Here is a 16,223-nt window from a genome sequence, read left to right as displayed (position 1 = left end):
GACCCAACTTTGGACCTTTGTTTTTGTAGACACGCCTTCTGACTGAACAGAATTCAGGATTCTTAGTCACTTCCGTAGACATGGGCATTAAAATTAGGTGGTCTCGTTCCTCTAATTCGCATAAAAATTGCAATTATTTAATTTTGTTTTGGTTAATTGTAATTAAAATAACTATAATATGGATATTTACATTATAGAATTCATAGTAAGGGTAATATTTAAAGGGTCACTCAACAGACTCATTAATTCTAGGGACAGTAAAAAGTGATAAATTTTAACATAGAGCTGTATAATTTACCAATCTCTTCTTATCCCAAATACGAGAGTCCCTTTCGTTGTGTGACCTTTCTCTTTTGGCCAAAATTCCCTTTGGAACAAGATTCATATTTTGTGTTTTTTTAATGTTGTTGATTTTTTTCTATTGAAATAAGGAGAAGCGGAAAGTAAAAAATGTTCCCTTTGAAGGATTCACATGTTAAGAGTCCCTTTCGTTGTGTGACCTTTCTCTTTTGACCAAAATGCCCTTTGGAACAAGATTCATATTTTGTGTTTTTTTAATGTTGTTGATTTTTTTTTCTATTGAAATAACAAGGAGAAACGGAAAGTAAAAAATGTCCCCTTTGGAGGATCCACATGTTCAGTAGTTTTATTCTTGAACAAAACATTCTTTAACACTCACTTTATCTACTATTATGGCTAACATGGGTATCTGGATGAAAGAAGATTCAACTGTACATGGTTATGTACAAGTGCTTTCGCTTGACTATAAAGAAAGGAATGTAAGAATAACTTTTATTTTGATAAAAAAAAAATTAAGATCCATGTGTTTTTTTACAGTGGCATAAATGTCATGATTATACAGTACATGACTAGTATTATAGTCTGACTACAAAAGAAAGAATGTAATCAAATAAAAGAACAGCTTTTATTGTAAGCAAAATAACTAAGTTATCTTCACAAGTGCCAAATGTTTTTTTATAGCAGCATCTAGGATTGCACTAATGTCATGACAGCCTTGCATGGCCATTTTACGAATTTTTCCCAAGTGATCTCTGTGGATCCTAGCTGTAAGTTCATCACACACAATCATTTCAGATTTCCTAAGCATAGCGAGATTCAATTCAGTTCCACCTAAAATACTTTCATAATGATTGATGTCCTTCAGAGGAGTTTCATTGACAAAGCCAGAACAGCATGCACAAAGATAGTCTTTCAGTGGAATGGCTGCATTGATGAGAGCAAGAGTACCAGCATTGATACAAGCACTAAGATTACCTCCATCAGAATATAATACCTGCAAATGAAAATGTTATACCTCAAAGTCAGAAAAATAAAATGTAGTTGCTAAAGTTTAAATTTTTTTTTTAAATAATAAAAGCTACTGATATTTCTTTCTCACTCAATGAAGCAATGTAAATAAATGAAAGAATAGTAGGTTGGTAACCGTTAAGGACCAGTGAATGAGCAAGCAGGTTTTGTGAAGACCCGTGAGATGAGAATGTAATTATGTTTCACTTACAGTACCAGCAAAAGTCAGCTTAAGCATGCACAGAGTTTCTTTTCTGCAGAAATTTTCTGAACATTTTTTTTTCTCCAAAATTATGTTCAAAAGATGCCATACTCATGTATCGGAGGGGAAGGAATGGTCTTGATTTTTCTATTCTCATTTGAGAATAATGAAGTAAAAAATTTTGGTTTTCAACTCTGCAGAAAGTTTCAAATGTTCTTTTGTTGTTGGTGTTGATAATTTTAATATATTACGCACATGAAAATTTTAGTTTGAGCATTTGAGTGTTCACTTTATCACCCAAAACCCGCGTCTTTAAAAAAATATACCAATATTATTATGGCACGGGAAATTCGAATTGCAGATTCAAGAAAACACTCTTAAGCGTACTTGCACTAATATCCTCGTTAATCTTTGCAGTGTTTTAATTTATCTTTGAACAGTTAGTTATAGCTACGAATTTTCACTTTAAAAAAAAAAACATTTTTTTCTTTTCTACACAAGAAACTAAAATCATATATTTGATTATTTACCTTTAATAGGACAATTTCATCACCAGTACTAGCAAATTCCACGGGTTATTTGTTGATATTATTTCTACACAAATTTTGAATTGGGCATTTAAATAATCACTTTTCGGCATGCTCTTTTCATGCCGATAATATTGCGAACCCATGTAGTATTTCGATTGAATTTTCGGCAGTTAATGATATTAATTTTCATGTGGTTTTTAAACATCCTGATATATTTCTGACAATATGGGAAATTCGAATCATGCAATTGAATACTTAATTATTAGCGCAATGATTCTATCGATTTTCTTTAGCAGTTATTGCCATTGACACCCACATAATTTTTAATACAATATTATTCATTACAACAACCGAATCTGGAAACAAAATAAGCATTTAGTATCCCTTTTTCGAAATATCTGATTTGCGAGATTTCGCAATCTATCTTTTTTTCGGTAGTTACTGTTTTAGGATTTTGATTTTTTTTTTAATGGGTTGATTTTTACAAAATGCGTAAAAGGAAATAATTAGCTTGTTTTTACCTTTTCCCCTTACCAAAGAGTATTACAGATTCAATTAAAAAACCCTATCCAAATAAAATTAAATAACATATATATATTGTAAACACAATGTTTCTGTTTCTTTCAATTAGTAACATGTGTATTTGTTATTATTTAAAGAATCTTGCAGAAAAAAGATATTAGTGCTAGAGAGGTTGTTGTAGAAAGCTTGAAAAAATTCTGCCACAGGACTGATGATAAGGTTGTAAGGGAAAAATAATAACCCTTATTTAGTCAAATATCACCATCTGTCAAAACATTTCAGTGCAACAATCATCAAGAAATTTATACTCGATTATTTCCTATTCATGTTGGCAGCTATGCATATGCAATTCTAGTAGTCAAAAACATTTTAAAATTTTCTTACCAAGAAAAATATATCAATTTGTGAGCCAGGGTACGTAGATGTCAACACAGCAGCTTCAAATGCTTGTCTCAATATAATAGACATTTCTAAACATCTTCTATCATTACGTGACACTTTATTTCTTGTGGATGTACTAAAAGGAGCCGTTCTATATTGGCAGTTTATGATAGCATGATCAGTGGCTGCCTTCCCTTTACGGACAGTCACCTAAAGTTAAAATCACGAATTAATCATTTTTAAAGAGTATTGTATAAATTAGTTGAAATCATTGAACCCTTTCCGTGCCAAATATACAGTCCCTGGCCAAATTATTAGACACACTATAAGACGCAAAATTTTAATTATCAGGTGATACTATACAGCTTTATTGCTTTTACTCGACTGAAACCGGTTTGCACTTGTTTGTGTATCAATTGGTTAAACTAGACCATACATACCACATATTCCGGCGCATAACGCGCACCCGTAATTTCTAATAACTTTTTTTAAATTTTAAGATATACTCTTCGTATAACGCGCACGAATTTGGATTGTACGTGTGCAATATCTCGTCTAGTATCAATAGAAAACCAGAAAGCCTTTTATTGTGGGACATGTTTAGGTCCCACCTTACAGATAATACAAAAAAATTGTTGAAGGATTGTAACACCGATATGGCAGTAATTCCGGGCGGATTGACACCATTAGTTCAGCCATTGGACATCTGCTTAAACAAACCATTTAAAGCCAATTTTAAAAAACAGTGGAACACTTGGATGTTGGAGGGCGAGAAAACCTTTACAAAAGGAGGACATATGCGCCATGCAAGTTTGGAAACAGTGTGCGAATGGATATTAAAAGTATGGGATGAAATTAAGCCTGAGATGGTTAGAAAATCATTCAAAAAATGCATCATTTCAAATAATCTGGACGGATCAGAAGATGACTGTTTATTTATGGATGAGGGTAACACAGATTGTGATGACGTGCCTGAAGAAATAACGGAAGACGAATGTAATGAACTATTTATGTAATAACGAAAATCAATAAAGTATATAGGTAAAGGTATGTCATTTCTTTAAAATAAAAGTATTTTTCCATATTTAAATTTTTTTAATCTATAATTTTTTATATTCGGCGCATACCGTGCACCCGTAAATTCCAATGTTAATTTTTGTATTAAAAGTGTGCGTTATACGCCGGAATATACGGTAATATAAATTCGACGATAGAATAAATTAAACAATATATTATATAAATATAGAATATTTAAAATATTACGTATTATATTAGTACTATATTATAATAATGAGACCAAATTATTAGACTCACTGTAGTGCTTTAATAATTGCATGTTTTTCACGAGCTCATATGCAGTACTTTTATATTTAAACATACATGTAATGGGGTTATTATTCAGGAGATTTTTCATATACTTCCTATTTGCATTTATTTTCAACGTATTACATTACAATGCTAACCGATTAATACAGGGACGTAAACAAGTGCAAACCGGTTTCAGCCACGTAAAACTAATAAAGCTGTATAGTATAACCTAATAATTAAGATTTTGCATAGAATATTATAGTGCATCTAATAATTTGGAAAGGGGCTGAACATGCAAGCCTGAAACGCTCGTGACAGTGTTCTGGAACATATTAAGAACAAGATAATATTGCATCGCCATAGTATTCGAAATCAGGGTGCGTAGCCAAATCTTTGAATCAAAAATAAGCACTTTTTAAAAACTTTTCAAGCACTCAAAAAATTCATATTCAATCAATGATATTATTGAAAAACAAAAACTTTTTATAAACAGTTTTAGCGTAACAAAAAAAAAACCAACAAGAAACGGGCGTAAATCGAAACAATCAGTACTTTCCCGCATCACCGAGTGAATTCAACTTGACCCTGAACTCAGAACAAAAGTACCCTTACCCCCTACGTCAAAAAAAGTGTTAGAAGTAAAATAAAATAAACAAGAACAAAATTAAAATAAATTAAAAAGAAAAACATTTTTCATAAGGATCTGATATTCTCTATCCGAATTGGAGCACTCGGGTTTCGGTTTCAAGTGTGCGCGCATGCGCAAGTCATAATGTGGGTACGACATGAAGTCCGCGTGAATGATTACGTAGCAAACTCCCCATTTTTCAGGAAATGCATGGGATCCACCAGATATCACTGAAGGGGGGAAAAAATTACACGGAAAAAAAGCACTTTTTAAAAACGCCAGCTGAAAAAAGCACCTTTAAAAGCTTTTAAAAACGAAATCCCCAAAAAAGCACCTTTAAGTACTTTTTATAAACGCTACGCACCCTGGAAATACAGCTAGAAAAAAACGCTAGTGATTTTTTTTTCTTTTGAGAAAAAAAAAAATTCTCCAATGATTGGCTTTAGCTAGAATTTCAGATTGATATAAAATGTAATTTCCAAATAACAAAAATTTAAAAAAGGTTAACAGGGGTCTGTCTAGGTTTTTCTGAGAGGTACCTATTTTAATTTATACATAACTTGTGAAAATTAAAAATCAATTTTCACAAATTATTTAATTTTAAGAAAGATTAATTAATTAATTTTAATCTTAATTTTAAGAAAAAGTATTTTGTGAAACTACCGTTCTTCCTAAAGTTGAATTCGTGAAGGTACCGCTAAACGGTAGTAAATTTGGCTTGGACAGACCCCTGGTTAACTATAGGGGAGATTAGGGTGACTTGATCCCCTTGACATTTTTTTTGCAATTTTTAATTTTTATTTTGAAAAAAAAAAAGTTTTTAGTCAAATGTATTGAGTTGTTATTAAAGCCTCAACAATTTGCTATGCTGTAATATTTTATTTTACTTTTATAAAATCATTTTTAAATTAATAATTCATTTTTAAAAAAACATTGAAAAAAGGATCAAGTCTCCCTAATAACAGGGTGACTTGATCCCTTACCAAGGGAGACTTAATCCTTGAAATATTGGTGCATTTAAATGTCAGAAATTGTTTTATATCAAATTTATTTTCACATGATTTGTAAATGAGAATAAAAGTCGGAAAAACTCATGAAGAAAAATCTACATTTAATGAAAATTATTGCTTTCTATATGGATGATAAGCAATTATTCTAATTAAGAAATATTTTCAAAGCAAGAAAAGTCAAACATAAATGTTAAAACTGTAGCAGTTCGAAGAGTTCCACCAAGCATAGTTGGTTTTGGTAATTTTTTCACAATATTTTCATTATCCACAACACTAATGTCAATCTTTTCTGGATAAATAAATTTATTTGAATTAAGTCCTCGTTTTCTTAAGAAGTTAACCTCAGATTCAGATGGTGAAATTTTCTTTTCAATTTTTCCTATAAAATGAGAGATTTTCTTTTTTCCTTGAAATTGAACAATAACAAAATCATTTACATCAAATGAAACAATTAATGGATCTTCATCGGTTTTATCTGACCATCTACTAAAAGATTCCGATTCTGTCAAATCATGAATACTGTAACTCTCATAACTTTCTGAAGATTCAGAGTTTTCTTTTTTAGTAATCTTACTTGGTTTAAAACAAATTTTTCTTGATTTTGATTTTTTATTCTGCTGACGACCTTGTATTTCTTCTTCAATCTGTCTTTTAATTGGTGTACTTGTCAAAATTTTTGAATAGCCTTTTTTTCTTCCTCGCGATTGTCTCATACTATGAACCGAAACTTTAGGAAATGGTTGTATATCTTCTGGCGTTAATATATTTGGTTCACCTGTAGGTGTGTTACTGCTTGTTGGATTTTGTGGTTGATCTGTAACATAAGATGATAAAAATTCATCTTCTGAGAAAATATTTCTATTCAAAGGATAAATGCCTGTGATTTTAAATCCATTTATTATGTTAGTTGGTGTCATGGCTTTAGGATAGGCAATTCCGATTAATTCAGATATTTGATAAATTGTTATCCTTTGAGCAGGATGATTAGTCATCCAGTCTTGAGCTGCTACATTAAAGTACCTTTTAAGTGGTCCATATACAGTACGATCTAGTGGCTGCAACTTGTGGGATGTATGTGGGGGTATAGTTAATAAAATTATTCCATTCTCTTTTGCATAGTTCAAACTCTCAATGCTTATATGACTGTCATGGTTGTCCATAATGATTAATACTTTGTTGTTTTGATTACATCTTAAATTTTTTACAAAGTGCTGTAAAAATCTTACAAAATTAACACTATTCATCCAGCCTGTTACATGTGGCACTCCTGTTGTTCCTGGTGGAGCACCTTGTGTCATTCGGTCTTGCCACTTAACTCTGGGAAATATCATATATGGTGGTATGTGATTCCCAGCTGCGTTTACAGCTGCACAAACTGTTACTAATTCTCCTCGTTCTCCTGAAGTAACAGTTCCAACTTGTTTTTCCCCTTTTATAGCTAATATTTTAGGAGGCTTGTGAACAGTTGTAAAACCAGTTTCATCAATATTCCACACACATTGTGGGTCCAGTTTTTCTTCTTCGTATATTTTTTGCAAATTTGAAAAAAAGATATTAACATTATGTTTATTGAAACTAATTGCACGATTAAGACTAATTGCCTCAGGTGTGCGAAGTGCTAATGTTTTATTACGATCCATAAAGCCTCGATACCAGTCGTATCCAGCACACTTTTCTGGTTTCCAGGATTCTGGAATTTTCTTATCAATATTTATGGCATATTGAAATGCTAATTTTCTCAACTGCATGGGAGTAAGTCCATGGTGTAATTTACTCGATGTTTTTACATATTCACACAAAAGGTCTTCTTCCCTATCAGAAAATATTTGGGAGTGTTTGTAGTTAGATTCGTAGGAAATGTCACATTCTTGAGCTTTCTGTTTATTTACGTAACGTTTTAAAGTCATCACATTTATATTATGTGCTTTTGCAGCACCTTTCAAAGTGGCTCCATCTAATACAGCATTTACTGCTGCCTGCAAATCTCCAGCATTTATATTTTTTCTGGGTTGAACACCCTCTTTACGAATATAAATACGTGGCATATCTGTAGAGAAAATATGAACATAAAAAGAATAAAATAATATCCCAAATTAAATTATATTACATTAAAAAACCTTTTAAATTTAACTTAATCATTGAAAAAGTATTTAAAACTGTTTATACTGTAACGTATCATAAGCTATATCAAGAACTGTTCAGTTTTTCTATTATAAAAAACTTTTATTAACAAACAACACAAACAGTAACAAATATACAGTACCCGTAACGAGATAGTGAAAAGATCATAAACAACTAGAAAACCCCGTAACGGGATATACGGAAACTCAAATTCCACAATAAAACTAATCTTAAAAATAATCAACAACTTTCTTTTGGTGTTCTAATTTTATCGTCTGTTTTTATTTTTTTAAATTTATCTCTTTATGTGTTTATTTATTTAATTTATGCTTTTGTCAACCAATTATCTTTTTAATATTTTTAGACTTTACAATAGTATTTTACATTAATCCTGCGGACACATGATCCCTAGGATCAAGTCTCCCCATACTATGGGGATCAAGTGTCCCTATATGCATATGTTTTCTAAAAATTATTCTTTAACCAAAAGTAAACAAACTATTTTAGTTTTAAATAGCATTACCTAAGCAGTAAACTATGATAGTCTATTATATCAGTAAGATTATTATTTGAATTATATGTAACAAAAATTAAATGAATCAAACTACTTACTCGAAAAAAGATTTGCTTTTAAGAAATCAAAAATTCCATCTTAACAATAAAAATAAAAATGGTTGAATGAAATCTTGTTGCCAGATATGTTGATAAAGAATAACTTTATGAGTGTTGCCAGTTTAAAAAATTTAATTACATATCAGTTTTGATTTAAGATCTGGGGATCAAGTCTCCCAGGGGATCAAGTCACCCTAATCTCCCCTACAAATATTCTTTAGAGCAGGAGAATATCGCCAATAATATTAGAATACGTAGTTCTTTTATATTTAGATTTAGAAGGAAAAAAAATTCTATACTGTTCTGTGCTATACATGAATGCTTTTTTTGTAAACAGAAAGCGCTTCTGTTACTTTAAATTAGTAACATAATTATCTGGTACGATTAAAAATGTCTCTCAGAAAGGTAGAGAATTGTGGCAGAAAGCTCGAAAAAATTCTGCCACAAAGAAAGCAAGTTGAGTTGGAAATTTCAGTTTACTTTCTGTGAAGTAGCCCTGTCCTTCTAGTGAAATTAACAACTTTAAAAAAATAAAAGCATAAAAAATCAACTTTTTGTGTACATCTTTAAAAAGAGCATTTATACTATTTTCAGTTTGCTTTTGCTAATAAAAAACTTAGTAGTAATTGGTTAGTCCTAATAAGCGGTAGTTTTCAAAAACCAGCAGAATCACCATTCCATTGTAATTACTTTTAATGTTTAAAAAAATGTGAAACAACCAATCTAAAGCTAATGTAATTTTTAAATGAAACAAAGCTAAACAAAATATTAATTATTAAGAGAGATAGCAAGTAACAGAAGTTAAAAAATGCTTAATTTTATAAACTTAATAGCGAGTTTCAATTGAATAAATATAGGAATTAGGTAAATAAAAATTTCTGCTCAAATTTTAAATTTCATGAAAAGTTCCTTAATAAAAAAAATAGGTAATGGATAATTATTTACCCTAGAAATGGGATGCCCCATGATAAGAAATAATCCCAAGGCATTTCATTGAAATAAATATATTTTAAGAAACATAGTTAACAAAATTTAAATTTCAAGATTGTAAGTAGATTAAACAACCTTATAATTTGGTAACTACGTTCTGAGGATCAAATTTGAATAAAACAAAAACTATTCCAAAATATTAGTTGAGAACATAATTAAGGACATGGCGTTAATCTATCTAACCGTATCCATGAGGCAAATGAAATACTTTTTCTAAACAAAAGAATTTGATAATAAATATAAAAAATTTATATCGTAAATAAATAATCAGTTGATGAAATTCAGCTATTACTTCGTGAGGTCCATACACAGTAGCAAGTACTTTGGTATTGCCCTGTTGAAAAAAAGCTGATCCATCAGCGCTGGTTGATACTCCAAGTTTACAATCAATTTTTCGCAATTCTCCTGGACGCCGGCCATCCATTCGAATACCTTGATCAGCCAATAACTCTAAACCGGCCATTTTTAACCGCTTTAACGAATTAATAAAGAATTAAAATCTTAAACATTAATTACTTATTTATAATTGTCACAACAACTATTTTACATGCCCATAAAATATCGTTTGTTTGGTAGATTGTAAATTGTAGAAAAGTGCTACGAGCTCTCTGCATCAGCTTATAGCTCTGTAGTTTCATTTATTCATTCGGTTAAAGCAATCGCAACGCTTGATGGAATACGCCATCTGTGGAGAGAAGACCAGCAGTTCCGTCCCTTTGGCCCTTTTCCCTTCCCTCACTCATTCTCTTTTCAGTTGCATAGGGTCCCGCAGTGGACTGATCGATAAGACACGGTTCCCAGCAGATCACCGAAGTCAAGCATCACTGGCTGCGGTCAGTGGGTGAGTGGGTGACCACTTGGATCTGCGAAGAGAACGAAGGTGCACGGTATCGATTTTCGTTAAACTGTTCTGTTGTAAAGTGCTCGACTTCGCGCGCAGGTCGTCGGGCTAACGAAGCGGGGGTGCCATCCCCTCCGCAGAGGATCAAAATTGTGATGGCATGTCTTCGGATCATCCTCCGGGATGTTTCCCAGACCGTCGCCAATAGCCCATTGTGCAGCTCTAGTGCGACGCAAAATTAACAACAAAAACAACAATCAGTTGCATAGGAATGTATTACGATATTTTTTCTTTTTAATTAATAAAAATATTCTTTAAAATTTCCATAAATTTTTATTTTTGAACTATGTTTAATGTAGTTTTCAGTTCTACATAGTTTCCTAATTTGAAAGATCTTCATCTTAGTCTATAAGAAATCAAGACAGAAACTTACGTACTTCCTTCTTCTATGACTCTCCAACGCTAATGTTGAAAGCCTGCGAAGTATTGCCATAGGGAGAAAGTTCTGCTTTACGCCATAGAGTTGATATAGTAGGTAGAGGAACCAAGTCCGCTTTATTCCTTCCGAAAAGACACGCCACAGATAGCAAGCAAAGAGTTACAATCACGTGATGGAAAGAGTGCAATACTTGGCGCAGTATCACAAATGTTGGCGCACTAAGTATTTAAACAGCTTTATTTCGATATTACCGATGCGCAAATAATCGGAGCATTTGAAAGACAAGTTTTTAAACAGCTTTATTTCGATATTACCGATGCGCAAATAATCGGAGCATTTGAAAGAGAGAAAAAAAATATTTTCGTTAATCATATTTCTTTAATATTATTAAATGGGTTTTTAAAACATGAGGAGTTTTTTTTCTCTTAACAAATCATTTACCTTGTACTGTCTTTACTGCCTTTATTTAAAAAAAATTCAGTAGTTCTCGTCTGTACCCTTAACACTATTCCTTAAAATTTATTCATTATACAAAAATAAAAAACGATATTCTGCATCACTTATATTTATTACTATATTCAGAAATTTTTTTTTTAAATGTTTTTATTGCAAAGACCTATTTTTTTTAAAAAAAATACTAATATATATTGTAATAGCTATTGCTATTTTTTTAAAAAAAAATAATAACTTCGATACAAAAATCAGGATTTTTTTTAAATCTACCAGGGCTTAAAATGTGAATTTGAAAATGTTGCCCTTCTTTTTTAATGAAGCAATTACGATAAAGATTATTTACATTATTAATTTAGAATTTTGACTTCTTTTTTTCCAGACACTTAAAATAGATATTTTCAAAAATAAACTGCTGTTGCATTTTAACTTAATACTCAACAATTTGTCTAAATATGAAATAAAATATTTATTCAAATATAAAAGTTTTCAGCTCCGAATAGAGAAAAATATAAGATTAAAAGCATTAAACTAATCAAAGAAAATAATAAAAAAGTTTAATTAGAAATTTTACTTTGTATTTCATGTACAATCTAATTCCATAAATTACTAGGAAGTTTAAATTGTACACACAAAGAGACTAGTAGAAAAGCTTTCGAAATTTAAACAAAAAATACTTAAATAAAAGAGAAAGCAATTAGAATTTTTACTTTGTACTAAATGTAGATTGAAACTAATGACGAACTTATAATTAAAATATCTTACTTTTATTTGTGATAGAAATTGCAATTTATGCAACTTTTTATGAGGTAAATTTATGCAACTATTACAGGTCAATGTATATTTAATAATTTTTATACAGAAAACCAGTATCTTAAAAAGTAGCAGTTAAAAATATTTTACTTTACAAATAAAAGAACCATAATCATTTTATGGACATTAAGAAAATTACAATGCCCATCCATAAAAAATGTAATTTTCTTAAAAATAGTAAGTGCATTTAAAACTATATCTTTCAGCCAGCTGCAAATTAAATATATACAGTCTAGATAAAGGTAAAAACAGTTGAAATTTTACAAGAAAGGTTCACGATGCTAAATTTTTGCACCATAGCCAGCTGTTAGCCTTGGCCGTCGGAGCAGTTTATTCCATACCAATGCATAACATGCGCTAATTTACTGCACTAATTTACTCCTATACAACTTATCCACTTCTATGTTATGTTTTCTAAATTTGTTGCACTAAATCAAACTAATTCTACGCTTTAATATACTAGTAAAATAAAGTATTTCCAATAAAGCAACTATTTTTAAATAAAAAGAAGATAAACAAGTACTTAATGATTATATTAAATATACCTTAATTTATTTTCTAAATAGTACATAATTTGTATTCATTTTATGTATAGTAACAGAATTATATAATTTTATTAAAAATTAACACTAAAACTACTATACACTATTTTATATTTAAATACTAAAAATATTTCATAGAATTTAATTATTCATCAAACATATAAGAATATACAAATAATTTGGTTTTTAAGCATTCCTATGTAATTTAAAAAACGCAACTTCTTATGTACCATATTTTTTATTTATATAGTATATAAAGGCAAAATTTTAGAACAAGATAAATATTGGGTTTTAGTAATCAAGAGGTAAAGATATACAAAATCTTCAGAATATACAGAAATGATATCGACATTTAAAGAGAACTAAAACAAAACCGAAAGTTTACTCAACTGTTCCTTGGCGCTAAAGTATCTCGCCAAGGAAGCCAACAAAGCTTTGCAGCTATTTCAGCTAAAAATAGAATATATATTGAAATATACTTAAACATTATAAGTTTAAAGTTTAAGAAACAATAAAAACTTATGTTAAATGCAAAAAAAGTGAGCAAAAACGAGCGTAATTGATTATTAAAGCAAATAAAACATGATTATCAGAGCATGACTGAGTATCGGAAAAATTTTAAAATCAATTTTAAAATAGAAAAAGTGAAAAAAAATGTCGCCCTTTCTTGTAAAAAGTTATCGGACAGTCCCTAGAAAACTTCTCCGTGCAGCAAAATGCTCAGGACTTTTATACCATTCTTATTTCTGAATTAAAAAGACAGACAGTTAATTGCATCAGACGATCGCAATGCTAAACGAATGGACGGGAATCGAAGCGGTCTCAGTGAACGGCAAGTTTGGGCTACAGTCACGTGACTTTATCTTGTCCACGGGTCGGGGGTTATTCTACTCTCTCTACCCAGTATTTCAACTCTATGCTTTACGCCTCCTGTAGCCCATTTCGATTGCCAATACAGAGCAGAAAGTTGCAGTAAAAAGTCAGAAGCGGTTTGTGGCTCGAGCTACTGATCAAATACTACTGATCAGTAGTATTTGCAGAAAGATTGGAGTTTGGTCCGAGGATTGAAAGACAAGTTCACATATCGGTAAATGCTGGATTCTGAAAAAAACCAAGTTTGGTAAAGATCTTTCCTGAATGAGGGACACTCCAGGAGAAAGTGATCGTTCATGTCGGCATCGGCACCTCTACAGTACGGACAGTTTGGGCTTTGTATCAGTTTGTACTGGTGCAAGATCACATTAGTCATTGCAATTAGTACATCAAGATTTTGGGTGATCTTAAGATCCGTCAATGTGAAGGAAGGAGAGGATATATTTGCTACCCTTCCTTACACTGAAGTTCTTTATTGAATACTTCCTGAAAGAAGGCCTAGCTACAGCCTTGAGGTGATGAAAGATGTGAAATGAACTTTTGGATTAGCGATTGTTTTGCAAGCTTGTTCATTCTTCTTTAATTCCTGTGTAAGATGAAGCACAAATGAATGAAAAGATCCTGCTGCCTGACTTAATTTGGCAATTTGGTCAAGAAAAAGAAGAGATTCTCAAAAATTTTCGGCTGCCTTTGGGGGCAGTCAGAAGGATCGAACGTGCTTGATAATTCTCCTGTTTTTAATATGTACGTTATTGTTATTATTCAAGGCTGTTTAATATATTATATTTTATAATAAGAAGCGAGTCTACTTATTTCTCACAAAATGTATTCCTCCACAAGGACTAAGAAAATAACAGGGATGAAAGACTTCCGCGAAAAAGCGGAAATCTGCTTTTTTCTCCCAATTTTTAAAATGTTTGACCATGTTCCAAAAACTAAAATTTTTGGGGAGTCCAATTAGAGAAACCCCAAGCCGCCCGAACGATACTCGGATTACCGCGAGTTCTGCTATAGAGTGGAAGTTTCGACCGCCGATATTTGACTTTTTTTTTTAGCTGATTTTCGGAATTTTAAATATTAGGAACTGCACCAGAATCTGCTAAAATCGCGATTTTTAATATCAATCATCGATTTTCGTATTTAACTGATTTAAAACTTACGTGTTGTGATTTTTTTGCGCGATTTAAAAATCGTACTAGCAATTCCTATTCACTCAATTTAAAAATTCAATATCGCGATTTGTATTTAAGCATTTTTAAATCCAATATTGCGATTCGTTATCACGCAGTTGTAATATCAGATATCGTTTTTCGTATTTGTTTGCTATTTAAAAATTACTCATTGCGATTCGTTTTCACGTGATTCTTACTTACGCGATTTAAAAATTCAATATCGTAATTTGCATTTTCGTGTTTTTAAAATCCAACAGCGTGATTCATATTCACGTGATTTTAAAATCCAAAATCGCGATTCATATTCACACGATTTAAATATCCTACCGCACGATTCATATTCACGCGATTTTAAAATACAACCGCACGATTCATATTCACGCGATTTTAAAATACAACCGCGCGATTCATATTCACGCGACTTTAAAATCCAATATCGTGATTCATATTCAAGAGATTTTAAAATCCAATATCGTGATTCATATTCACGCGATTTTAAAATCCGAAATCGCGATTCATATTCACGCGATTTTAAAATCCAATATCGTGATTCATATTCACGCGATTTTAAAATCCAATATCGTGATTCTTGAAAGAAGTAGAAGTAAAGTTTTTTCTTGAATTTACTGTAAAGATGTGATACATTTTTCATTAGTAAGTAATTTAATTGTCGCGTCTTCCTATAATTTTTAATTTTTTTTTAATATTGCAGTGGTCAAAATTTTAAAATTATATTTAAGAGAAATTTAAAGTTAAATGTCTAAATGCTTCTGCCACTTTAAATATTAAGTACAAATCTCCCAGCATAGTTAAAAGTTGCTTTTATAAACCTCAGTATCATATAGAGCTCTCCCCCCCCTCCTCCCAGTGACCTACGTTGTAAAACTTCAGCTTTTTTTTATTTTTGTCCACTTTCATGCCTGATAATTCTTTGGCGAAAAAAAAACGATGTATGCGAAGAAAGTCTACCTTAGATTGTGTACCTTTTTGAGGCTTATATTCCTCAACCAATTTTGTCTGATTGTTTGGATACATTAGTTGACAGAATAATCAGTACATCAGTTGACAGATTCTGAGAGCGAAACTCTTCAAACAGAGCTCGAAACTGTGACAGGAGGAAATTTTTGGTTTGAAATGGTAAATTCTCATGATAAATTGAAACATTTTGAAGGAATTTGAGTTAGAGGGTGGTATTTAATAACGATAAATGGTGAAATATTCCTTCTGGTCATCCATATAGGCAAGAATGGTATAAGTGAAGTCATTTTACCTTGTGGAAAGCGTGATGGAGGGAGATGTAGGTGATGGTAAGCTGATTGAGGGAAACGTGTTGAAAGTAGAATTTTGCTGAAAACTATTTATGTTGTGAAGTTAGTGTACTCACTCCCGCTTTCGGAGACAAGGCATAATACGTCACCAGCTAGAACCAGATGATGGTCGGACATGTAAATCATAGAACCTAGTCCAAATGGAACGCTTCT

The 16,223-nt window shown here is 31.3% G+C and overlaps 1 protein-coding gene across 1 annotated transcript; it reads right to left on the bottom strand.

Moving 5' to 3' along the window:
• Positions 1–906: 906 nt before the first annotated feature.
• Positions 907–10,205, bottom strand: Ski6 (exosome complex component Ski6). Its single transcript, XM_016067174.4, has 3 exons — positions 9,905–10,205; positions 2,947–3,153; positions 907–1,294 (listed from the first exon to the last, which is right to left on the bottom strand). Exons 1-3 carry the CDS (start codon positions 10,073–10,075, stop codon positions 944–946), a joined length of 729 nt encoding a protein of 242 aa, XP_015922660.1. The 5' UTR covers positions 10,076–10,205; the 3' UTR covers positions 907–943.
• Between the last annotated feature and the right edge of the window lie 6,018 nt (positions 10,206–16,223).

The sequence above is a fragment of the Parasteatoda tepidariorum genome, chromosome 6, assembly GCF_982258835.1.
Source record: "Parasteatoda tepidariorum strain Cologne lab strain chromosome 6, Ptep-v5.0, whole genome shotgun sequence".
NCBI lineage: Eukaryota > Metazoa > Arthropoda > Arachnida > Araneae > Theridiidae > Parasteatoda > Parasteatoda tepidariorum.
This window is presented reverse-complemented; position numbering and strand designations above follow the sequence as displayed.